This window comes from Mixophyes fleayi, chromosome 3 (genome assembly GCF_038048845.1).
Source record: "Mixophyes fleayi isolate aMixFle1 chromosome 3, aMixFle1.hap1, whole genome shotgun sequence".
Classification (NCBI taxonomy): Eukaryota; Metazoa; Chordata; class Amphibia; order Anura; family Limnodynastidae; genus Mixophyes; species Mixophyes fleayi.
The window spans coordinates 293422370-293450324 of NC_134404.1; the positions used below are offsets into that span (position 1 = coordinate 293422370).

The following is a 27955-nucleotide window of genomic DNA, read 5'->3' on the forward strand; positions in this document are numbered from 1 at the left end:
ACCGGAAATGTTTAATTATGATTAAATTATTTGTTTTTCTCCATTTAACATTTTAGTTTATGGTACAGATGTTTCTTCATGTGAAGTCCACCATATGTAGACCTATTTACATTCTGCAACATATTGTAGCACACAATAACCCACAGGGATTAACTGTAAATTGCTTTTTTGTTTTCTCCTTATTTTACCCGATAACGTAAAATGGGGTTTTGACTGTATAGTACAATATAATCCTTGGTTTTCAGAACAGCTTAGTTTCTTCAGTAAATTGTATTTACATTCCTGTTAATTACATGATGTCATGTATTAGAGAACAACTGTACAATTGTAGACACTGCCATAAATGTATTTGTGTGAGAAACCTCTGAATAGGCAACAATACACAGATTTCTGTAAGGCCCCCATCGCCCATGCCCCGGCAGAACATGGGTGAAGAGAGCTGGCAGCATCTAACAGGTGTTTCCCTGCCACCTCCCCAACTATGTATAGGCACAAGTGGGTATGGGGTCACTGCAACAAACAGGTTCTATCCCTATACCCATTTGCATGCTTTTACTGCCATTTAAATGTGCTAGTAAAGGTACGGTTTTTAACTAATACTTTTGACACATTGAATAAAGGATATATTTTTTTGTTAGTATTATTTCGTAGATCTGTATAATATAAATAAATGCAGATAGAGAACCACGATTTATAGACTACAGTTATCAAAACCTATTAGATATGCTAAAACTGCAATATGTTTGATTAGTGTACCCAGTACCCACATGGAAATGGCGATCAGGCTATGTTACACCAGGGTACAGCATATAAGGTGTCTTATACCATCTTTAAAACCTGCATACTTGGTCTGCTAGTATTATTATATGCGCTTGGATCAACGTTTTTACTGCTTCTGAACTAGAACAGTGGTTTATTTAAGCACCTGCTATTTTTGTCAGATACTTGTTTTATTTTCCCATCAACTTTCCAAGTAAAGCTTGGAAGCATATAAGCTTTTGCCTCCGCTGCCGAGTTGTGCAAAGTAAAACCACATGTAGAGACGTATCTGTTCTAAGCTTGGCTGGCTGGTCTGCTCTCTGGTGGAGCGCTCTATTATAAAATGAATTATGGATACTCTAAGGCAGTGCCAATTTGACATTTTTTATTTACAACCCATACAATTTATTCTGTGCCAGTTAAGAGAATGTTTAAATTCCATCACGCGTGGTAATATAAGGGTGTGTTGCTGGTTTGGAATTTATGATTTTTCCAGGAACCAATCCTTAATAATGTATTTACCAGTGTGTCTATATTAATTAATTAAAGGGCCTGATTCATAAAGGAACGTAAATGCAGATACGCGCCGTACTGTGCGAAAAATCGTTCTGCTCATGCAACGGACTATACACCAGTGAATGCAAGTGTCTGCAATTCATCTTTGAGCGCAAGATCACTTACGACTTTCATGGGTAGACCAGTGAGAGGAAGGGGCGCATGCATGTAATCAGTGTACAATAAGGGTGTGCCAAACTCAAGCGCACGCAGCAGCATCCGAATTAGATTTCTCTTACGTATGTATAGTGGGTGGTCCTGGGAATCAAGACACTTAAACAGTTAAGTCTGTGAGTGTAGCTCCACCCCTGCTATGCCCCTCCCACAGGTGGAGTACTCAGTGTAGTTTTAGTGCCCTCAGGAGTCAGGCATGTTTTCCAGGGCCCCAGCTGGGCTCAGGGGGTGGATACTCTGCAGCCTTCCTCCACCCCGGGTCCCTGAGCCGGGTTGAGTAGCTTTGACAGCTATTTCTTTATTTCAGAATTACAATTACATCCATCTTAGAATCTGATATTATTTGTACAGTTTGCAGAAGCTGTTAAAAGAAAGCAGAAGGGATATATACTTTAAATACATCCTAGGTCCATGTTTATATATATATATATATATATATATATATATATATATATATAATATTGGATGTGGTCAGGGCCCTTAAGTGCTATGAAGACTGCACTATGGGACTTCACAAGACCACTGATCTCTTTGTGCTGTATGTCGTGTACGAACTCGGTTGGCCAACCCTTTAAGGTGTCTTTGGCTCGATTAATTTCTTCAATCATCAAATTGGCTTACACAAGGTCAGCTAAGCCGGTGCCATGTGACCTGTCGAATCATTCAACCGGGACTGTGGGTACATCCTGGGCGGTGCGGCACAACTGTGCTGGGTGGCTACGTGGTCGTCTGACCACACTTTTGTGAAAGTATACAGGTTGCAAGGTGTTGCATCTCCGGATGCCAGCTTTGGCCATACGGTTGTGCGTGGAGCCATGTCAGAGCAGTCCGACCCTTAGGGGCAGCTTTGGTATGTCCCCTATGTATCGCAGTGTCCTCCAATGGGATGTAAGAGAAAATAGGATTTTTGTACTCACCGTAAAATCCCTTTCTCATAGTCCATTGGGGGACACTGAGCGCCCACTATTGCTCTGAGGAATTGTTGTTGGTTAAACTTTTTTTCGCCCTTCCTTTGGGCTTTGTTAAACATAAACTAAGTAGTCCTTCCTGTGGGAGGGGTATAGCAGACTTAACTGTTTAAATGCCTTGACTCCCGGGACCACTGACCATACCCCTATGTTTCGCAGTGTCCCCATAATGTATTTCGAGAAAGGCGAGTACAAAAATCCTATTTTTGGCCATCTCTGAGGTATGTTATTTTCTGTCATATCATTTGCACCAGCTACAGGGCAGGTGCAAGTGCCGAGTAATAGTGATGACTGTCGCATGTGCATGCTAGAACATGTATTTGCATTCAGGAGCACCTGTAAAAATGTATTTTATGTACAGTAGACATTAATAACATCATGATACATGTATTGTTTGGGGGATGCAAAAAATACCTTTTTTTTAATGATTTTTCATTAATGACTATGGGCCTGATTCATTAAGGAACTTAGGCAAGAAATGTCTTACTTAAGTCTCCTGGACAAAACCATGTTACAATGCAAGGGGTGAAAATTAGCATACTGTTTTGCAGGACTGTGACTGACTGTTTTTTCATGTAGCACACAAATATCAACTTTAAATTTCAGTGTACAAATAAGCTATCAAGTATTTGTGTGCTACATGGAAACACAGTCAGTCACAGTCCTGCAAAACAGTATGCTAATTTTCACCCCTTGCATTGTAACATGGTTTTGTCCAGGAGACTTAAGTAAGACATTTCTTGATTAGATCCTTAGTGAATCAGGACCTATATTATTAACAGATGGCAATAATCGAATCCTTTTTTTTATTATTTCTGTGCATTCTGCTGGGATTTATAATCCACATATGTATTGTACGTATACAGCAGTGTCCTGTCTGTCAGAGCAGAGCGTACCTAGATCCGTCTTCAACAAGAGACGTTACTTCAGATCCGCTCCTAGTTAAATATGGATGTGCATATGACGTGCATTTAAAAATAACACAATTTATGTTCATTTCGCATGCCTTTCTGAAACTGGCCCTGAAAGTGTAGGTGCAGCACATAAAAGCCATTTGTATCCTTATTGTGGTGTCACACATTTGTCTTACCACCATTACACCCCTGTTACTGGTTGTGCGCAGATTAGCACAGCTGCATCACTTAGAAGTTATCCATTGCAGTTCGGTAACTCATTTGAGCTTTATAAACAACAAACCCCTCCTGTCTTATACACTGAATCAGCTATCTATGTTTCTGCATGTGCAAGGTGACAGCATGACCGTGCCGACATGAGTCGCTGCAGATCTGGCAGATATTGTGTAGTAGCCACTTCTAGGTGCAATTATTTATTTTCACAACACATAGCATTGATGTTTTAAACAGGACATCGAAAAGCCAATCGTTTGGTGCTTCAAAGGTTTCTCAGCTTCAGCTGAATCTGCCAAGAACGTACTTCTTTGTTGTGCAGAGAAATATTGCCGATCACAAGCTGGAGTTTCAGCAGATCATCTGAGGACATTGCTGTGCACAGGAGGATGCTGATATCGGTTCTGCATGCATTGCCTCCTCTTATTTCACATACAGACACTATCACTTCATCATGTACCTGGACTAGTCATTACTTTAACTGTACAGAAACCAGCTGGACCTAAAAGACAAAACCATTGTGACTAAAGACTTAAAGGGTCATATACCTAAAATACAGCAGAAAAACATTCAAATGTTCTTATATCAAAACAAAGCTTAAAAGATAATTCCATTTTTTAGAAATGTTTTAAAAATTTTACTTACTGATCCATGTTGCAAATCATCTGCGCAGTTGCGTCACCGAATATAATCTGTCCTCCAACAAGGAGGAATTGATCATCAATATAGATCTCAACGTAGCAATCTGTTGAGCTAACTTCCTTGCCAGCTCGGTATGGTACTGTTATGATATATGAAAGCACATCCCAAACTGGGATTAGTAAGTATAGAAAAAAAGCTATGAATAGTGGAATTATCCTTTAAAAGCATCTTAGGCTAGATTTACTGAACTGCGAAAAAGTGGAGATGTTGCCTATAGCAGCCAATCAGATTCTAGCTGTCATTTTGCAGAATGTACTAAATAAATGATAACTGTTCGTTCTCTATCAGTGGTTACTTTCTACCTTTCATTGACTACAGCTCACTGGCTTGTATGTGCTTTTCTCCAACTTTTGCTTTATCTTTCTGACTTGTTTTTGTACTTTTCAGTCTTCTGTATATATTATCATGATCATCAACATTTACTTATATAGCACCAGCAAATTCCGTAGCGCTCTACAATTGGGGACAAACATAGTAATTCAGATTGGGTAATACAGACAAAGAGGTGAGAAGGGCCTGCTCGCAAGTTTACAATTATTAGACAAATAGGGACTGAGTTATTAAGGACAGTAAAGCAAAAAAAAAAGGGGTAAATGTTCTCTGGGACAAATCATGTTACAATGTAAGGGGTGCAAATTAGTTTATTATTTTGCCAGCTCGGTATCCCGATGTTATGATATATGAAAGCTTTAGCGAACCCCCAAACTGGGCAAAAGGACAAAACTTGCCCTTAAAGACATTGCCGTTTTAAATGTAGCTGTCAAAGTTGCTGAATATTGGCGACTTGCAGAACTCGCAGATTAATACATGTACCTCCTGCACTTGTTAAAAGTCACAGGAGGGTATGTAAAGTTAAGTAATCTGTAAAACCACTTTGGGCCTCATTTAGGAGATAGAAGCAAAGCAAAAAAAAAAGGAGCAAATTTTCACCTTTCACCTGCGGGTTTGAAAAAGTGGAGATGTTGCCTATAGCAACCAATCAGATGCTAGTTATCATTTATTTAGTACATTCTACAAAATGACAGCTAGAATCTGATTGGTTGCTATAGGTAACATCTCCACTTTTTCAAACCCGCAGTTTAGTAAATATACCACCTGCAGTCATTTGTGTGGACTGTAAAGGCAGAATAAGGCAGTGCGAGGAAGTATGGAAGAGAAGCCTGTTGTCTAAAAGAACAGTGAAAGTAATGGCCATTGTCCAAATAGCTGAGAAGCTGCCTCTTGGGGCTGACAATAATACAAAAAGGTAGGGCAATTCTATTAGATATGTACAAATAAATCTAACAAATAATAATGCAGTCTATTTTTTTGTCATAATTATTATGAGCTTGCTATCAAGTTTCATCACTATATTAGACCATGTTTAATTAACATGTTGCTCTCCAGCTCTTGTTGAACATTTGGAGGGTCTCATTGGAACTGGAAGTCACAGAAAAGACGTAGAGGGCTTGAGTCATTAAGGAGAGCAAAGCAAAATAAAAAGAGTAACTTTGCACCTTGGCAAAACCATGTTACATTGCAGAGGGAGATACCTTTAAAATGTGGGGACAGATGTATAGTTGGGGCGAAGTATGTCCTAGATCAACTTTAAATTTCAGTGTAAAAATAAAGCAAGTATTTGCGTGCTACATGAAAAATCAGCCAGTATTTAAGTTATGTGTAATATAATAAACTCATTTGCACCCCTTGTACTGTAACATGGTTTGTCCAGGATCAAATTGACTGCTTTTTTTGCCTTGCTCTTCTTAATGACTCAGGCCCATAGATTATCACAGCATATGTGTAACTGATGGGGTAGCTGAGGGGAGTGGTTGATACCGGCCCCATGCAGTAACCACTCATATTGCTTCGGGCCCTGTCCCTCTCTGCCATAGATCATGGTGACCACGGTTAACGAGGATCTCACAGGGAAGGAGCTGTGATGTTCCCTTTCTCTCTGAGCAGGAAATACCATGTAGTGCAGGGTGGCAGACAGCAAGTTGAGGCAGCGGGCAACCGTTTTGATAAGGGAAGAGAGGAAGGTATCCCTCCCTACAACCTGGGATATTGTAAGAAACAGAACCATAGATTTACATGTACAATTGTTAGGAGCCTGCAATTTTGTAATGTAAAATGTGCAAGCTGCAGGCAAATCATTTTAGTGTCTCGCTATATGACTATCGTACATCCATCGCACAGCATACTAATATAGGAGATCATGCTCAATTATAATCACTGTTTACATTTGGTCAGTTATATAGTTACAGCTTAGATGAACAACATAATATACCAACCACATGACATAGGAGCCTTTTCCTTCTCACATATAATCATACTTGCCTACTCTCTCGGAATATTTGGGAGATTCCTGAATTTCGGGTAGTTCTCCCGGACCACCCACCACACATTACATCAGTCCCTTTCCTGTATCCCAGTTCTTTGCAGAATGGGAGCTGCATGTTGAGGCTGAGGCTAAACTGGATGTTCTGTATGTACTGAGAGCACACAAAAATCTCTGATAACAGAAGTGCTCTGATTGTCTATTTTTTAAAAACTATGTTATATGGAACAAACCGGTTTGCTGTAGCATTCAAACTGAGCCGAGTGCAGTGAATGGAGTCTGATGGCTAAGGATTAAGTGGGCAATCTTGTAACAGATATGTGATTAGTTGAGCTGTGAATAGCTCAGGATATTTGAGTTAATTACAAAAAAATTCTGTGCCATGGCGTGCCCTTCATTACAATAAAGTTTGTTTAATCTAGTAAAAGGCAATTTATTTATTAACATTACATGTTGCAGTTAGACCAGTGGTTCCCAAACTTTGTCAGTTCGCGGCACCCTTAGGGGGGTATTCAATTAGGATTTGTGGTCGCGATTACGTGCGGCTGTGCTTGTAAAGTGCCATTACAGTACCGCAACATCACAGATTTCTGTGCGCACCTCTATTGCGCACAGAAATCCACAATGTTGCGGTACCGAGACCCGTGCGGCTGCGAATCCTAATTGCCCCTTAGAGTCTCCATAATTTTTTTCAAGGCACGGCTCCAAAATAATTACCAAGCAGTCCCGTTTTATAAGTAGTTCGGTCAAAATACTTAGTAAGTTGTTTACAAAAATAATACACATAAATCCAAGGGAAAAGAATATTTTTATATTTTATTTTTCAATTATGTTTCTGTCAAAGAATAATTTACAGCTAATATTAAGAGAGATAAGATCAAACAAAATAAAACAACAACATGTACAAAAATCATCTCACTGTGCCCCTTCACCTTTACACTGTGCCCCTTCCTGATCACACTGTGCCCCTTCATCCACGCACTGTTCCCCTTCATCCACACACTGTTCCCCTTTCTCCTCACACTGTTCCCCTTCATCCTCACACAGTGCCCCTTCATCCTCACACTGTGCCCCTTCATCCTCACACTGTGCCCCTTCATCTTCACACTGTGCCTCTTCATCTTTACACTGTGCCCCTTCATCCTCACACTGTGCCCCTTTATCCTCACACTGTGCCCCTTCATCCTCATACTGTGCCCTTTCATCCTCACACTGTGTGCCCTCCTTCATCGACACACTCTGTGCCCCTTCATCCTCACACTGTGTGCCCTCCTTCATCCACACACTCTGTGCCCCTTCATCCTCACACTGTGCCGTTTCATCCTCACTCTGTGCCTCTTCATCCTCACTCTGTGCCTCTTCAACTTCACGCTGCCCCCTCCTTCATTTTTTTTCCCCTCCATTGCTCTTTCCTATCACCATTTCCCCTCCGTTTCTTTACTTACTATACTTGGCCTTCTTTCTTTTATTTCTCCTGTCTTCTCTTCTGTCTTCTTACCAATTTGGTGGCGTCCTCCTCTCTCCTGTCGCTCCTCACTGAATATGTTGAACGTGAGGACATCATGCCCGACATTCAGTGAGAAGGGAGGAGGGTACTGGGTCCCGGGCGCCAACGGATTGGTAAGTTTTTTCTTGTTTTTTTCTTCCCTGCTACGGCACCCCTGTGGCTGCCGCGGCGCACACTTTGGGAACCGATGAGTTAGACATTACTGACATTCAAGTAAAGGCTACATTGTACACTCTTCAACAGATTAATGTTTTAATCATGGGTTTAGTTCTATAATAAAAGGGTTTTCATATATATTACTGTTATTCCCCTCTCTTCCCCAAAATAGTACTTTGGTAGGGCTCCCTTCTCTAGGACCATCACAATTTGCTGTATTTATCAGAGTCCTGGTAATTTTATATAACTGGGACATCTGCCAACCAGCTTTGGTGCTGCTTGTCTCTCCAGGTAGAAGAGGAGATCCGACACATGGATGGATAGCCTTCCAATTAGAGTTATTGGGGCTGGTTCAGCATTGGAGGTATACCAGTGTGCGTAGTGTATCTTGTGTGAGGTCACTCTGTGCATACCCAGAAAGTGGGGGTACACATAGGCTCCAATGACTAATGTTTTTGTGGTATTCACGACCACCCGTGCCTGGAGAGGTGGGCTGAAGGATCTGAAGGGGCCCAGGCCCAGTACACTAGGAGTGTGCACACAAATGCGTCTCATGTAGGTTGGCAGAAACAAACATATACGCCTGTTAGGAGATGTAAGTTCTGCACCTGCTATATCACAGATGATGACTTAACCTAAACCAGGCACATATGCTACTGATGCAGAGGTGGACACATCTTGAGATGCGTAGGGCTCTGCATATGGGCACAAACACTCTTTTTGTCCATGCTCTTTTTTTATGAGTAAGTTACTACAATTTTGCGTACAATTCTGAATCAGGTCCATGGTCCAGCTGTCAAATACCCTCTGCTATGGAGGTCCTGGTAAATACTGCAAGCTACCACAAGAGGTTTAGTCACATTTAGGGCCTGAGTAATTGAGGAGAGCAAAGCAAAAAAAAGGTGCAAGTTTGCTCCTGGACAAACTCCTGGACAAACAATGACTCAATGCAAGAGGTGCAAATTAGTTTATTGTTTTGCATGTAAGGAAAATACTTTTTCATGTAGCACACAGATACTTGATAAGACTACCTTATTGAAACAAAATACATACACTAAATTTATGCTTTTAAAATACTGAAGTGATGCTAACGTCTGTGTAAACTTCTGTAAGTAATATTTATGGAAACAGTGGGGTCTATGGCATCACTTATAAATAGTGAGTTCTGAGGTCAACACTTTAGTGTTCATTAGGAAAATGTATGTTTTATAAGGAATAACCACTCAATACTGTAAATTATTCCCAAAATTGTAAGTCACCTCAGAGATCCATGACCTATAGGATGAGCCTTCAGCCTTTTATATGGTCACAGAACTACTCAATGACTACTAATATCCATTTCATTTACAGGGAGTGCATTATGTAATAAGTAAACCATGGAGCAAAGATTAAATATGACTATTAGTATCAATGTAACACTATATATTGACTGTTTGTATATGTACATTTTCAGGTGTGCAGTGCAGACAATATCCCCAAATTAGTTACGGTCTTAAGCCTGTTAGACGAGGAAGTGAAAAAGCAGTAATATAGGAACCAGAAATGTCTGCCGTGATTCTGTTACTGTCACGGCAGCTTCTGTAACATGCACTATCAATCCCCACGTTGTTGGCACATTTTAACTTTGACCTCCATTATAATGGAAGAATATGACATAGGGGGATATGGCGTATACTTTAATATAATACAGCTTTAAAATGTAGCTTGCTCTGTATTATAATGTATGTACTGTAATGTACCTGTAGTAGGAGGCTGACTGTGTGTTCTGATGAACTTGGGGAGAAGGACGAGTAAGAAGGCAAGAATTTAGTCCATGGGACCTCTTTGAAGATGGGGCCTAGAGCAAATGCCCTTGTTGTCGTACTTAAATCCAGCTCTGACATTTGGACACAGCTAATCATCATCATCATCATTTATTTATATAGCGCCAACATATTCCGTAGCGCTTTACAATTGGGGACAAACATACCAAACTAATAAACAAACTGGGTAAAACAGACAAAGAGGTGAGAAGACCCTGCTCGCAAGCTTACAATCTATTGGACAATGGGAGTTTGAGACATGAGGTTAAGTCTACATTTGCAGTTGGCCCAGCCAGACTGCAAAGGTAAAAGTGACTCATAAGCTAAATGATCCTGTCACACAACGATGTTGGTCAAGGGTAGTTGTATAACAGGTGGTAATAGGGTAGTGTAGTGAGGTTAAGAGGGTGGTTGAGGAATATTATAAGCTTGTCTGAAGAGGTGGGTTTTCAGAGAACGCTTGAAAGCTTGTAGACTAGAGGAAAGTCTTATTGTGCGAGGGAGAGAATTCCATAGAGTGGGTGCAGCCCGGAAAAAGTCCTGTAACCGGGAATGGGAGGATGTAATGAGTGTGGATGAGAGACACAGATCTTGTGCAGAATGGAGTTGCCGAGTTGGGAGATATTTGGTGACAAGAGAGGAGATGTATGTTGGTGCAGCTTTGTTGATGGCCTTGTAGGTTAGTAAGAGTAATTTATATTGGATTCGGTAGAAAACAGGCAACCAGTGTAGAGACATACAGAGTCATTCAACAGAGGAATAACGATTTGCAAGGAAAATCAATCTTGCCGCAGCGTGCAAAATAGATTGTAGGGGTTTGAGTCTGTTTTTGGGAAGGCCAGTAAGGAGGGAATTGCAATAGTCAATGCGGGAGATGATAAGTGCATGAATTAAGGTTTTTGCAGTGTCTTGTGTGAGATATGTGCGAATTCTGGAAATGTTTTTTTAGATGTATGTAACATGAATTAGATATAGAGTCAATGTGGGGAATAAAGGATAGGTGTGAGTCAAGGATTACACCTAGGCACCAAGCTTGTTGGGTGGGATTTATGGTCATGTTATTAACAGAGATAGAAATGTCAGGTATGCTCTTGTTGGTGGGTGGGAATATTATTAACTCTGTTTTTGAAAGATTAAGTTTGAGTTGGCGAGAGGACATCCAAGATGAAATGGCAGAAAGACAGTCAGTTACACGGGACAACACAGATGTCGAGAGATCAGGAGAGGATAGATAAATTTGGGTATCATCCGCATAGAGATGATACTGAAATCCAAAGGAACTTATTAGATTTCCAAGAGAAGCGGTGTAGATAGAGAACAGCAGAGGACCTAGCACTGAGCCTTGTGGTACTCCAACTGATAGGGGAAGTGGAGCAGAGGTGGCCCCAGAGAAATTAACAGTGAAAGAGCGATTAAAAAGGTAGGATGAGAACCAGGATAGAACAGTGTCCATTGTCTTGAAGCCCTAGGGATTGCAGTGTTTATATGAGAAGAGAGTGGTCAACGGTGTCATATGCAGCCGAGAGATCCAGGAGAATTAGGAGAGAGTAATGGCGTTTAGTTTTAGCAGTGATCAGATCAGTGACAATCTTAGTCAATGCAGTCTCTGTGGAGTTTTGAGGACGAAAGCCAGACTGAAGAGGATCCAACAGGTGCTAATGCACAGATATTGTAAACCACCTAATGACCATAGTAATCAATTACTTCCAAATGTACTGATTTAGGATAACATCTGACCCTTTACCATTAGTTATATCTTATTGCTGCTTGCACCTTGCCTGATATGCGACTGGAGCTACATCAGTGTGTAGGTATGAAATGGTTGCTACAAACATAAGTTACAATGTGTTTAGTCTTCTCTGCCAGGAGACATTATTGGTATTAATATGTGGATAACAGAGGTGACCTTTTAAACCAGGCAGTGTCCCAGAAAGAAAAGCTTAAGAAAATACGGTAAACCAAATAACACCGTGAACTCGGTAATATAAACAGATGTTCAATTTGTTTTTAGTTAGAATTTTTCTTCCTTTAACTGACCTTTCCGTCTGCATGAGGTTTGTCTGGGGAATTTGTGATATGTGTACAGGTAAACAGTTTCTTTAAAATGAACAACAACTAAATGTTGATGTTATTAGAGGGAGTTACCAAACATTAAGATCTGTAATATATTTGTATTATTATTATTATTTCCAGGTACTCTGTTTTTTTTTTTTTTGTTTTATACTTTTAAGTACATGGTAGTTGTCATGTAATGGTCAGTAGATAAAAAGTCAAAGTTTTCTCTATTGTATTGATTTAGGATTTGTAGAATCTCTACAGGTCAACAATGTACAGCAGTTAGATCACACTTGGTGGTATCACTTACTCAATTCACTTATGTAGTCTGGTTAAATCCCCTGGGCTGCAGGCCAGGGGTGTACAGCCTTTTTAGGTCCGAGGGCCACTCTGGGAGAATAACTCATTTGAAGGGGCCGCAATAAAATGTTCATTTGTCAGAATTGATATACCCTCTGCAGTGGATTCCACATAATGTTCCAAAGGTGGAAAGCCAGGTAGTGAGCAGAACAATTCTCTTAGTGCCCAGGCCACCATCAGCGTCCTATCAGTAACGAGGTTCCTGCCCCTAGCCACAGGCTTTCAAAGTAATGGATTTATAAGAGCGTTGCTATTGGTTCCTCTGGCACTGTCTACGTGCCAGGGCTTTAAGTAGGAGTGTGTCTCTTCAGACACATCTAACCTGACTCAGCCAGCATTAAAATGACCATGAGGGCTACAGACAGTGGTTGTGCTTCTATGCTGCAGACAATACTTGCTATCTAGCTAGTGATATTTTATTGTTTGTAGCACCTGGGAAAATGATAATGGTTAGACCTTGATATACAAGTGTTTTGTCTTGGACTGTTTGGTTCTGTTTTCTAGCTTTTGTTGGGCTTTTTTTCTGTCTGCTTCTTCTTGCTGTTTTTTTCTGCTGTTATGAAACTGAGGTCAAGGGAAACAGTAAAATATCATATTTTCCTGCAAAATGTTATCCACACATCGGGTAATAAAAGTTATATTTAAACATAATAGTTTAAACATACTAGCCTATTAAAGGTTCACATATTTATATAGCAGAAATATAGTCCACGTCGCTGTATAAACAGATTTTTACTAGATATATCAGTCACTACTCTTGCTTGCACTGTAATTTCCTTACCATAGACACGCACACCAGGGACAATTGAGTCAGAAACTAATTAACCTAATTGATCCAGGGAATCAGATTGTCATTTTTGGAGACACAAATTATTATTTATTTTTATTTTTTTTACCAATGTGAGAATTAGTTGTTAACTGTCGCACTAGGGATTTTCCTTTGCCTTCCTCTAGGTCGTCACAAAAAGAGTGGTGGACCTTTGTCTTTTTTTTTTTAAACTTACAAACTATGGGCTTCATGTGCTAGTACATGGAGACAGTGCTCCACTTCTGACCCATCAGGTATTACATATAATCAGGGCCGGATTAACCATAGGGCTAACTGGGCTACAGCCCAGGGGCCTCAGGGATCCAGGGGGCCCTTGAAAGTGCTCAGCAGCAGTATTGATCAGTTGGGGGCTGAGGCGCCCCCGGCGCGATCAGTGCTGCTGAGCACTTTCACTGCAGTACTTCCCCGGCGAGCTGTAGTCTCCTTACTGAGGAGATCTTGTGATTCTCACTCTCATGAGATCTCCTCAGTAAAGAGAGTACAGAGCGCCGGGGAAGGACTGCATTGCAAGGAGAAAAAGATAAGTGCCTTGGGGGCAGCTCGGCTCACCGGGGGGGGGGGGGGCCTCACGGGGGAATTGAGGCCCCCTTAGCCCAGAGGCCTCCATTCCCTTAATCCGGCACTGCATATAATGCTTCTCTGCCCTAAAATCTCAGGTGACAAAGAGGAGGGAGAGGTGCAATAGGCCACTAGGTTACAGATAACCATGCAGGCGCACCCATTTTGGATCGATTCGTTTAGCCACACCACTAGAGAGATGGATGGCGCACAAAGCGCCTGTATGAAGGCGAATATGGATGGAAAAAGTGGGATTGCGCCTCTTTTGTTCTAAATGTAAGAAACCAAATCTAATTTGTTCAGCTTGATATGTAAATTCTAACATCTGATTCCTTGGAAAACTTTTTTTTACTTATGCTTTAATAAACTTGCATTTGCATCCGTCCTTTATTCTTAACATGAAACTGATTCATCCAGTTTTTTTTATTTTCTGTTTGGCCTCTGTCCAAAGACTGTCCATCTGTACAGTAGCAGGAAGTAGCTGGAAGGATGGAAAGCAGAACATTGTCTCTCAGTGTTTTATAGCAGCCTCAAACATACATAGCAACAAAATGTTGAGCCATCTTATGACATGCTGTTATGGAGGAGAAATTGAAAAAGGATTGAAAGCAGAGTTGTAGTGTGCATACTTGTGTATGATGCAGCCTATGATTGCCAGGTCATGATTTTAAAGCAGAGCGCACTTAAAAGATTTGTACAGCATAAAAAACAATGTTATGCATGCATGTGTATTTTACTTGCCTACTCTCCCAAAGCATCCGTCAAACTTCCATAAGTTCATACTTGCCAACTTTTCCTCGTTGGCTTCAGGGAGATCCCGGGGGAGGTGGGTGTGCGGGGGCGGGGCTTGACGACTCACATAAATTTTGGCCAATTACAGCAGGGGGTGGGGCTAAGATGACACAATATTTGCATCTTTATGTCCCGCTGCCAGCCATTTATCTATTGCGGGGGCAAGAACCGGGAGGTTGCCCTGCTCTCCCGGGAGCCCAGGAGGTCTCCCAGAAATGCGGGAGTCACCCGGACAGTTCGGGAGAGTGGGCAACTATGCGTTAAAGAAAAGCAGCTAATGAATCTCTAGAGACTGAAGTGTCTTTTACATTTCTGTCTCCATTACTGACGTCATGTTTTCTTACATGTCAGTCTTTGATTAAATCTTGGTTTCCATGAAAATGCCCGCCTCCAATCATCAATACATGGACATAGGACACAATTTCTGAACTGTGTCATCATGCCACAGATGGCGAAGCCAACGATGTCTTGTACTGGCTCAGCATCAGGGAGAATGCCAGACTCTTCAGGGAGTGAGGGAGATCACCCCTATTTCAGGGAGTCTTCCTGACATTCAGGGAGAGTCGGCAAGTATCTATAAGTTACCCTCCCGGATCCCACCTCTTCTTCTTGTAAAGAGGAAGTGGCCTTGATGACGAAATTTGTGTCCTCACTGCAACTACCCCCACAATTGTTATTCCGCATTGAGTGGCTATGATGATGCCATCACGTCGTCCCAACCCCGCACTTGTCCATTGCACTGTTCGTGGTCCAAAAAGTAGGGAAGTATGATTTGTATGGAATTAAGTGTAGCTAGGCAGCATGTTTACTGCATGGGTCTTCATGTTTAAAGTGGACCGCCCCCTACATACAGTGGCAGCAGTCATTTTAAAGGCTGAACTTATATGGATAGAATGCAACCAATTAACTAAAAATGAGTATATCACATTGTGCCTCATGCCTCAGTTATATCACTAGTTCCTAGTTAAATGATACATTCTAATGACTGTTGTCTCAGCCTCTGTAGGTGATGGGTCCACTTTAAATGGACAATCTGTCGCATATTTGCCAACAGTAACAGTTTTTTTTTTTTTGCTTTTCCTGGAAAGGTCATTGTTTTTAATATTAATTAGACTAACTGTACAGTGCAATTCTTCTTATTCTGTGTAATTCTCATTATTTTCATTCTCTTGGCTTTATACGTTAATATTTATTAAAGAGAGGTATTTTTATTTACAGAAATGCAATTATAATCATGGTCAGTTAACATGACATAAGGGAGGTTCTCCAAGGTCAGTGTTAGCATTGCTGCCTGAAAGAGCTGGGGTCATGGGTTCAATCTGTATGGAGTTTGTATGTTCTCCATTGTTAGCGTGGGTTTCCTTCGGGTGCTCTGGTTTCCTCCCACAGTACAAAGACATACTGGTAGGTTAAGAACTGATGCATACGGTTACATATTCTCAGTACAGCGCTGCAAAATATGATCAACGCTAGAACAAGTAATAATGGTACTACTGCTAATAATAATAACAACAAAGTTCTATTGAGACTGTACCACAAGTGACTTCAGAATATCTCTGAAAATTATTTGCAATTTGGCAGCTGTGCAACTTTACAACTTCTGTCAGTATTAAAGTTATAATATTTGTGTTTATATATATTTTTTTAATTAATTACAACTACACACTTAATTCTGCCTATCCAGAAAACAAGCTGCCTTTTTTAGCACGTTCATTAAGCGTAATGTCGATTAGTTGATTTAATTAGTTGAAAAGGCCATATTTTTGTGTAATTAATGCTAGAAAAGGATTTAACAAATCGCCTGTCAGTCCAGACTGTTTTGTTTAGGCACGTGCTCATTAAGCTTCATTTACACCATGCATTTACTAGTCACATTAGTTCCAGCGGAAGTTATACTAAAATCTGCTGTTATTTTAGAAGAATACTTCCTAAAACTGAAACATATATTTGGGTAGGGTTACGTAAGTCTATAATGCAGAATTCTACAGAACTGGGATCCACCTCTCCCTCTACCAGTCGCCTGTTTCAATCCGGCAGTGGTGTTGCCAATTCCCCTACACCATGAAATTCCTTTTCATGTTTACAGAGCATTGGCAACATTGTAGGAGTCTTGTAGGAGAGAAGACAACATCACTGGACCATAGCAGCTGTGAGATTGGGCAGAACAGTAGGCTCAAGGTAAGTAGAATTCTGTATTATAGCCGTACTTTATTCAACGCTACCGAAAGCTACATTTTCAGTTTTGGTGGGGTTATCCGGGCACTTGTTAATTATATGGACGATTCACTAAACTCTGACATGAACTCTACCAAAAATGTCAGTTATCCACGCAATTGAGAAGACACCATGTATATGTGGGCTAAAAAAAATATCGGAGAGCAGGATCCTGCACAGCTCTCTCCTTGTGTCAAGTGCAGTACCCATATAATTAACATGTGGCATTATTCCTTAAGATAAATATGGGTAAGAACAATAGGCTGCCACAGAATGCCATTGTAATTATAAATATTTGCATTTGATTATATTGCAATCTAACTATCATGAAAGCAGTTTGTTCTTTTAATTCTTGCCTTGTTCAATTAGCAAAAATGTTTTCGTCTCCTACTTGTTCTCTGCTGATAGCTTTATCTAATGCAAAAGGAAATAGACGGCAGGTCGTCCAATAGTATAAAAATAAAGCTGTCTCCTGCCTCTGTAACCTTGAGAAGAGGAAATCCTTATTTATTTTACGTGAGGATGACCGTTCCATCTTAAACTAATCACTATTCCAAAGTGAATGACTTTAAAGCAACAAGAAAGTCACCATTCGGCCGTGACTAAATTACAAATTCTTCCTGCAAATAATCAGATCAATGATAAATTCATTGCATACTGCCCCCTTAGGCTCCTTACTCTTATGGTGATTTATTTACAAAGCACCATAGACATTCCGCTGGGTTCTGCAGTTGGAGAGATTATAAATAGTGACAGACATAACACAACATACAATATAAAATGGAAACATTAGGACCCTTGATTTCCTTGTTGTTGGCATCACCGCTATTAGAGGTTGGAGTATCGATCGTCCAGAACACAAACCCTTTCACTTTTCATGATCCTGAGCTAAACATACAGGGGCTTATGTTAAGTTGTATGCAAATTGTGTTTCCCGCATATAATACGCTTTTTTACTTCTGATCAAGCCCACAAAACACTAGTTCTAAAAATAGTGGTTTGTGCGCATGCTCGAATGTAAATGAGCATATTGGTCGGTAAGACCTCATCTTGAATACAGAGTACAGTTCTGGGCACCACTCTATAAAAAAGATATTTTGGAACTAGAAAGGGTACAGAGAAAGGTGACAAAATTGACAAAGGATATGGAGTCATTAAGTTATGAGGAAAGGTTGGCCAGTTTAGGCATGTTTACTTTAGAAAAGAGGCGTCTAAGGGGAGATATGATTACTATGTACAAATACATTAAGGCTCAGTACAGAGGACTTTCATGCAAACTTTTTACCCCAAGGATTATACACAGGACGCGCGGTCACACCCCAAGTTTAGAGTAGAGGAAGTTTCACAACTAGCACAGGAAGGGGTTATTTACAGTAAGGGCAGTCAAGATATGGAATTTACTGCCAGGGAAGGTTGTGATGGCAGATTCAATAGATATGTTTAAGAAAGGGTTAGACAAATATTTAGCAGAAAAGGATATTCAGGCTTACAACCATTAATTAAAATGAAGGATAATAGTGGATCCAGGGAGAACTAGGACTGCAATATTGGGTCAGAAGGGATTTTACCTGATTGAAATAGATTGGAGGTTGCTTCACCTGGATCAATTTCAAATATAAGAGAGGGATCACAGGAGATCCAAAATAGGCTGAACTTGATGGACACCAGAAACACAATTTGTGTTGAGCCTAACATAAGTCCCACAGACTCTAAGGGGTATATTTACTAAACTGTGAGTTTGAACAAGTGGAGATGTTGCCTATAGCAATCAATCAGATTCTAGTTATCATTTATTTAGTACATTCTACAAAATGACAGCTAGAAGCTGATTGGTTGCTATAGACAACATCTCCACTTTTTCAAACCCGCAGTTTAGTAAATCTAGCCCTAAGTCACTGTTCTGGGTAGAGTCTATAGTGCTCTGTGAACACCTTTCTCTAGGCTGCATGATGCTTTTTGAACTGTGGTTGGTTACATCATACTTTCAAACTTTGGCAAGATTGCCTCCAGGAGGTTGGGGGTGAGGTGGTTGTGTGGGGGCAGGACTCGTCGAATCGCGTCATTTAGCCCCACCCCCTAAGTTGACATAACATGTTATGGCCTATTACAGCAGTGGGCGGGGCTACGATGACGCTCAATTCTCGCCATAAGCCCCTTCTCAGCAGCTTAACTTATCAAATGGCCGGAAACCAGAAGGTTGCTCTGCACTCCCGGGAGGCTTCCCAGAAATTCGGGAGTCTCCCAGATATTCCGGGAGAGTAGGCAACTATGGGTTACATGGCAATTATTTACATGCCCATTTGGATTAGCTGATAACGATGATCTTTTAACTAAATTTGCCAACATGCCCCATAATGACCACATTTATTATATTTTTGGGCATTGCACTTATTTTGGGACCTTAAAAGTGATGATACCAGTCCAATTGAGTGATATTGCCTGCAATAACACAGCATTGGTGTAAAGTATTAGATCTGGGATTACTACCCTTCTGGAATGGCTGTTTTAAGAAAATTTCAGAAAGGCTATGGTAAGCAAAAAGCAATTACTTATAAGTTAATAGTCACCCCCTGAAAAATGTGGGAAATTAAATTATTTATAGAACACCAGTTAGTAGATGGAGTTAATTGGACAAAACCTATATAACTGAGGAAAAAATTGAGAATATTGTAAAAAGACTCTTATTTTGCTCTTTGAAGAAGAAAATTTGTTTTGTGTGCGTTTCAATGACTGACATGTTATCCTAATTCAGAAGCTACTTCTTAAATAATAAGTATTTGACAGTATTTTATTATTGTGTTGCGGTACCTTTAGGGCCTGTTCACACCTGTACACATTTTTTTGTACTTTTTACATAATTATAATCATTTAGAGCAATTGCAAACAGTTTCTCACCCATCAGAGTCAATCTTTCTAGACATATTGCTGTTGAGAACCCTCAGGCCACGTATAGACAGGTGTTCGTTTTAAACATTTTAATGCATTTTTAATTTCCTATTAAACAGCTATGGGGTCGATCACAAGGGACACAGTACACTTTGCTGCAGGGAACTTTGAAAACACGTTGCTCTGTTATGTTAAAATCAAGCACAGTGTATGTGGTGTGTTCAATGGGTTTAGCTACTTTTTGGGTTTTTTTACGCTGTGTGTGAGAGAGCCCTTATTCTTCAGGAACGGAAATGACCTTGGAAAGGGACTGAGAAAACAATACCCAACTTTTGAGACAGGAAGTACTTGTCCCCCGCTCCACAGGTTATGCAGGATGCTACCTTATAAACATGAGATTAAAAGGCATTTGTCACAGTAAGTCTCTTCCACATAGTCGAGTGGAGATCCTGGTACAAGCTATAATTCTGATAATAAAGAAGGAAAGAGCTGGTGGCTGTTGGTGAACGTTGGAGGGTCGCATGAGGCCACCTGTAGCCTATCACAATATATGTAGTAAACGAGATGACTTGTTTTATTCCTGAGTATTTAACTTTTTAAGGCATAACACATGACTTCTAACTTCTATAACACATGGTATCTGACGAAGTGCCAACACCTACTAGGCCAACACACCTGGTCTGATCTTCATCATCATCACCATTTATTTATATAGCGCCACTGATTCCGCAGCACTGTACAGAGACCTCATTCATAAGTCCCGGCCCCATTAGGCTCCGAAAATCACGTAATTTTGGCCCAGCCCTGTGACGTAATGTTGCAAACATGTCATTTTACAGTGGGGGGGCGGGGCCAAAAGCCACCATTCCTGGTGAATCGCGGGATTTTGGATTTAATTCTGCCCATTTCACTAGGAAGTGGACAGATGTGGGAGACTGTCATACTCTCCTGGAAGTCCGGAAGACCCACCCAGAATTCAGGAGTCTCCCGGACATTCCTGGAGAGCTGGCAAGTATGACATTATGCACAATTCTAAAGCTTCTTTACCAGATTTTTATCCAGTGAAATCCTTATGATTCCAGCAAAAAATCCAAATCCTGCTTTCCTGACTGTTTTTATGTATATAACGTTGATTTATCTCTTCCAGTAGCTGAAATGACAGATAAGATTTATAACTTAGATCTTCCTGCCTCATTTCAAATTAAGAATCAGTTTAGGTTTTATTAGTCCGGCTTATTCACCCATATTGTAAAATTGGTGTATTGTAATGACACCCTTTGTAAAATTTTTGCTTTTCTCTGTAAACCAGCTCTGAAGTAAATTCGATAATGAGACCATTCTACAATAACCCATTCAATCAATCCCCTGTACTTGCATGTACTCGTCATCTAATACTGTCTGGCGTGTTTTAACGCGCTAACTTTATCGTATATTGTGTACATTTCTCCTGTTTCGCATGTACTGCTATATGATACAGTAAGAACTTTCTGACATGATGTACCTAATTTGGGTATTGGGTGTTATTTTCAGTTTTTATTTATTGTTGTTTCATTTAGGTATTTGGGTTTTATTTTGTACTTATTTTTGTAACATTAGAAAACTCAAAGTGATTTAAAGCAACAAAATAAAAACCTTATGCTAAGCATAGTGTTTGATAATATACATGTCTGAAATCTGTGTCATTGCTCTTATTGAACTCTCTATGCACATAGCTGTCCATAAGTTAGTAACAAACAGCGCCCCCTTGCTTAAAAGTCCAGTAAGAAAAGTCTTTATGTATCCTCTGTTACATCATGAAAATTTATTCCTTTACTATAATTAGGACTGTCCAAAAAACTTCAACAAATACCTGTTTTCTAAGACATTCTGGTACAATTTCTCATTTATGTCTGTTTGTAGATTATTTATGTATTATTGTGGTGAATCTTATATAATATTAATATTGTCAGTTATTACAAAAGGAAGGCAGGATGCTTTTTGCGTGTGCATTGTAGAATTTGGAATGTTTCCTCTGCTGCATCCTCTTGAGTCTGTGGCTCTGATTCATCATTTTCTGTGTTTGGGGAAGTAAGGGTGTACTGATATGCAATCATTGCTCTCTGTTCACAAGAGAATGACTAATAAACCTGCCTGGAGTTTGCTAACACGCCTCTTCCAACTAACTCAGGTCTGTGTGTTTTGTCCTTCCCAGCTCATTGACACCATTGCCACAGAGATCGGGGAACTTAATCAGGAAATGGTTCAGACTGAATTCAGTGTACACTATGAAGAGGAACCAGCTGAGTGCTTGAGGTGATTAAAAGATATATATATATTTTATAGACAAAATAGGCTGTCGAGAGCTGGATGTTTTGGATCTGCACAGTATTATGAAGGCACTGGATGTGTTTGTTGATGGGTTTCATTGGTGAGTGATCTCAGTTCTACTATTTACACGTTCTCACATCTACTGCTGGCAGAGAGGGTCATAAAATGGGTTTTTGTGCAAATATTTGGTAGAACTTAGATTAAAAAAATCTGCTGAGCGTGGGGGAGACCATACAGAGGTGAGCGTGGGGGAGACCGTACAGAGGTGAGCGTGGGGGAGACCATACAGAGGTGAGCGTGGGGGAGACCGTGCAGAGGTGAGCGTGGGGGAGACCGTGCAGAGGTGAGCGTGGGGGAGACCGTGCAGAGGTGAGCGTGGGGGCAGACCGTACAGAGGTGAGCGTGGGGGGGCCGTACAGAGGTGAGTGTGGAGGACACTGTACAGAGGTGAGCGTGGGGGAGACCGTACAGAGGTGAGTGTGGGGGAGACCGTACAGAAGTGAGCGTGGGGGAGACCGTAGAGAGGTGAGCGTGGGGGGGCCGTACAGAGGTGAGCGTGGGGGAGACCGTGCAGAGGGGAGCGTGGGGGCAGACCATACAGAGGTGAGCGTGGGGGGGCCGTACAGAAGTGAGTGTGGGGGAGACCGTACAGAGATGAGCGTGGGGGAGACCGTACAGAAGTGAGCATGGGGGAGACCGTACAGTGGTGAGCTTGGGGGAGACCGTACATAGATGAGCATGGAGGAGACCGTACAGAGGTGAGCGTGGGGGATACCGTACAGAGATGAGCGTGGGGGAGACTGTACAGAGGTGAGTGTGGGAGAGACCGTACAGAGGTGAGCGTGGAGGAGACCGTGCAGAGGTGAGCGTGGGGGAGACCGTGCAGAGGTGAGCGTGGGGGAGACCCTACAGAGGTGAGCGTGGGGGAGACCATACAGAGATGAGCGTGGGGGAGACCGTACAGAAGTGAGCGTGGGGGAGACCGTGCAGAGGTGAGCGTGGGGGAGACCGTGCAGAGGTGAGCGTGGGGGATACCGTACAGAGATGAGCGTGGGGGAGACTGTACAGAGGTGAGCGTGGGGGAGACCGTGCAGAGGTGAGTGTTGAGGAGACCCTACAGAGGTGAGCGTGGGGGAGACCGTACAGAGGTGAGCGTGGGGAAGATCGTGCAGAGGGGAGCGTGGGGGAGACCGTGCAGAGGGGAGCGTGGGTGAGACCGTACAGAGGTTATGCATGGGGGAGACCGTACAGAAGTAAGCGTGGGGGAGACCGTACAGAAGTAAGCGTGGGGGAGACCGTACAGAGGTGTGCGTGAGGGAGACCGTACAGAAATAAGCGTGGGGGAGACCGTGCAGAGGTGAGCGTGGGTGAGACCGTACAGAAGTAAGCGTGGGGGATACCGTACAGAGGTTATGCATGGGGGAGACCGTACAGAAGTAAGCGGGGGGAGACCGTACAGAAGTAAGCGTGGGGGATACCGTACAGAAGTAAGCGTGGGGGAGACCGTACAGAGGTGTGCGTGAGGGAGACCGTACAGAAATAAGCGTGGGGGAGACCGTGCAGAGGTGAGCGTGGGTGAGACCGTACAGAAGTAAGTGTGGGGGATACCGTACAGAGGTTATGCATGGGGGAGACCGTACAGAAGTAAGCGGGGGGAGACCGCACAGAAGTAAGCGTGGGGGAGACCGTACAGAAGTAAGCGTGGGGGAGACCGTACAGAAGTAAGCGTGGGGGAGACCGTACAGAGGTGAGCGTGAGGGAGACCGTACAGAAATAAGCGTGGGGGAGACCATACAGAGGGGAGCGTGGGGGAGACCGTGCAGTTCGTTTTCCATGCAGTTCTAGGCATGTTTCCAGAATTTTGTGAGATCATTTCTAGATTAATCTGCTGTTAGTGTGCTAATTGTTAGCATTAAAGTTTAAAGAATTTTATAGTCACCAGTTCATATTATCACAACATTGCTATCCCTACCTCTGACGACACTGTTATCTTCATGTTAAAAGGAACAGGATTTACACACTTTCCAAATGACCATGAAATTACTTAGTAATTAGGTCTTTACCATAATAACTCTGTTCCTATATTACATAAGGGTAGGCACTGGTTCTCCTGCTCCCTCACAGAGCTGCCTGTATTACAAGACTTACACTGCTAGTTACATATTGTATGTGTCACTCCTAGCAACCATGTAGGTTACTGACCGAACAAGTATATATAGTGTAGGTGTAATCTATGCAAACTGTAAATAACTTGTAAATCATGTGGGAAAGTGCAGTCTGTCGTCATTGAGGGCATGAAAAGGCGAATCTGTGTCTGACAGGTACATTACATGGCATATTTGTGGAGCCAGACAGGTTACTTCCACACCTGCTGTTTAGCATATGTCATAGTGTTGAAGTACACATGTGCCTTTGTGACCTTTTACCTCTCAGTATTTGTACAAGTTCTAACATATTCTAGATGTTACTTTGCCTTATATGCCAGGGTTCCACAACGGGCTGACTGACGTCATTTGTGCAGCTGGTTAGTGCTGAAAACCTTTTCAAGGATGTGTTGTGTTATATGAATGGGTAGTTACCGTGCAGCCCATCAAGCCTCATCCACTTCATTAATAGAAAATCATAAATAGGTCCAGGAGTATAAACGAAAGTAAAACCAGCTTATTTACCTTAAAATATACGCAGTTGCTGGCCTGTTACCACGTACTGATTTACCCTGCTGGACAAAACTATGTTACAATGCAAAGGGTGGAAATTAGTTAATATTAGTTAATGTGCTGAATGTGATAGTATAGTTACTGTAAAAATCAAAGTGATATTAATAAACTGAAATAAATAAACAGGTTTGATTTTTTTTTATTGTTATTGAAAAAAATCTTTATTAGGTTTTAGTTTACAAAATACATGCAATATGTCATAATTCAACAGCAACAAAAGTTCCCTTCATGTGATACTCCGCTGTAACATGAAGTTATGTATACACCTATCCCATTGCTTGCAAAGAGCGCACATAATATATATTGAAGATTTGTTGGTTATTTTTCCCTAGAGGCCAAGCGACAGTTACAAAATCAACGTCCTTTAATCAGAAACAACTGACATTAAAGTTGAACATTTTTAACAAATAACTTTGTTAACATTGTATCACATATGACACTTATTGTTTCATTTTTACTTTTTTCACACTTTACAGTTTAGGTCTTATGGGGGATGGTCACATAATGTGTAGGGTTTTCTATGTAAAGGGATTAGTGTCCTGGTGGTCTCTTCACGATTGAGGGCATCAGTTAATTGCAGTCACCCAACAGAATCCATCTGTCACTCCTAAATGCTGGTGAATATTTCTGGGCATCTGCATGTGCATATATATTGCTTCATATGCTGTTATTCATGGCTATTACCAGTTCCCAAAAAGATAGGGCCTGGGCTCAACCAGTGCCCAGCTAACAGTTTCCATGTCTCAAACAGGGTCTGGTCAAGGCCTTTAATTGACATATGTGTGCATGTCTATAATTACCCCAGCTTATGTGCAGTTTAGTGCTATAGTCAGTCCTTCCCTACACCAGAACCACATAACCAAGCTATTATTACCAATCACACTGCTCACTGAGTTCCAATATGAACGATACTACTATTTTTATATATTGGTTCTTTGCAATAACGGCCTCCACTTATACTGGTAATATTTGCTACAACGTTTTCATATCATCCATTATTGTACTATTATCTTTTATTTACATAGCACCAATATATTCAATGTACATCTCTTAAAGTAGGGACTGTGGTAAAATGGAATGGGTAGTGGATAAATATCATATCAGAGAGAACGTTAATAACCACCTAAACTGTGAACATAGCTGCAATTTGGGTCTAATGCATTTGTAATTTGATTTATTACACAATAAGATATGTCAGAGAAGTATATGTAACACGTCTCTAATAATATACTAATAGCAGTGTGCTATGTCCATGACTCAGACCTTTCTGGTTGAGATATGTTTATTTTTTATAAAAACACCTCCCAGCATACCAGTGCCCCCCACTCACTAGTTTATACAGCACCCGCCAAGCTGCTTGATGTTTGGAGTATATATACAGGTCACTTTATGTACGTTGTCCAGTTTATTATGGACCCGGCTGCGCTGGGATTATTTGGACAGTCTCTGTATGTTACAGCAATTTATATATGGTTCACAGTATTCATTTCATCTGCAACAATTGTGTGACACAGGTGGAGCCAATGATTTAGTTCTTCCTAAAATGTTGTCATCTCTAAATACAGTTGATCTGTACCTCAGTGGCGCACGCAGGAGGGGTTTCTGAGTCTCTAGAAACCCCCCCCCTGCTCTAACTAAGTGGCCACTGTCCTATACAGCAGCCGCGGCGCTGTCAAAGAAGCGCCCGCGGCGGTGCTGTAGTGTATACAGCACCGCCGCGGACGCTTCTTAGACAGCGCCGCGGCTGCTGTATAGGACAGAGCTGACGAAACGGAGCTGTGCATGCGCAGCAGCTCTCTCTCTGGTTTTTTGGGGGGGTTTTTTGGGTCGCCCCTGCACCTGGTCATTCTATGTTAGATATGTAGGGTAATCTAGCTGATGAACCGGCCGGTTCTAAGCCTGGAGTTTGTGCATAGATGTCTTGATGACTAACTGTTATTATTTACCCAGCAAACATGCGCTATTGCTATGCAAACATGCCAGTTAAGAGCAAGATATGTAAATTCAAACAGAATTTACTTAGCTAACATTTTAATAATCTAGGGCCTGATTCATTAAGGATCTAAACTTGAGAAACTTCTTATTTCAGTCTCCTGGACAAAACCATGTCACAATGCAAGGGGTGCAAGTTAGTTTTCTGTTTTGCACATAAGTTAAATACAGACTGTTTTTTCATGTAGCACACAAATATCAACGTTAAATTTCAGTATACAAATAAGCTATCAAGTATTTGTGTGCTACATGAAAAAACAGTCAGTATTTAACTTATGTGCAAAACATAAAACTAATTTGCACCCCTTGCATTGTAACATGGTTTTGTCAAGGAGACTTAAATAAGAAACTTCTTAATTTAAGATCCTTAATGAATCAGGCCCCAAAACTTTTTCAACAAAATATCTATGTGGTGTGTTTGTCTTACTCAGTATCATGTTATAACATACACTAATAGAAGTATGTTATATGGTATATGGAAAAAACCCCATCAAAAGCTGATGGAAATTGATTAAAAACTGCATCACTAAAGCGGTCTGAACTTTTCATGTGTTCTCCCAGTGCGTATGTCTGAATAAGCCATGTATGTGGCCCATCACAGCCATACTCTTTCTGTCTGGTAGACTGTCTCTCCTTTTCACCCAGTACGCCTCTAACATCCATGTTAATACCTAAATCTTTCCATTGCTACTAATATTCTGGTCCAGTGCTGCAATTGTATTGTTAACCAAGGTTTATCTATATTGATGGCAGTTACATGTATCTAGAGTGACATTAATATACACAAAGAATTAAATGTGATCTTGAAAATTCTGTTTGACCATATAGAACCTTTAGTAAATTAACATGGTAATGACCACCTCAATACACTACTTAATCTGTAGGATTACAGATTATAAATACAGATTTCAGTTTCATTTTTAATGAAGCAGTTTTAACCTCTATAACCCCTGACTTCCTAAACTGACTATTCCACAGAAATACAACTAAAGATTTTCAGCAGAAGTTACTCTTTTGGCTACGCGCCTTCTTGTGTTATATATTGAGCAATAGAAAATCTCCTTACTATAATTTCAAAACACTTATAAATGTTCAAGTAATGTACAGAGGACAAGCCAGCTACATAAACCAACCCACAAATAAGGTTCTTATCTTGTCCAGCTGCTTACTGTTAC

At 41.1% G+C, this 27955-nt stretch overlaps 1 protein-coding gene across 2 annotated transcripts in view; it reads left to right on the top strand.

Annotated features, from left to right (window-relative positions):
• Positions 1-27955, top strand: part of RIN2 (Ras and Rab interactor 2) — a 134020-nt gene that overhangs the window by 47915 nt on the left and 58150 nt on the right. The window contains exon 2 of one of the 2 annotated variants that reach the window (XM_075203826.1): positions 21956-22056. The exons of the other annotated variant lie outside the window; for it this stretch is intronic. Coding sequence (XP_075059927.1) covers positions 21956-22056 — 101 coding nt within the window. The remainder of the gene's footprint in view (positions 1-21955; positions 22057-27955) is intronic. 2 annotated transcript variants of the gene reach the window in all.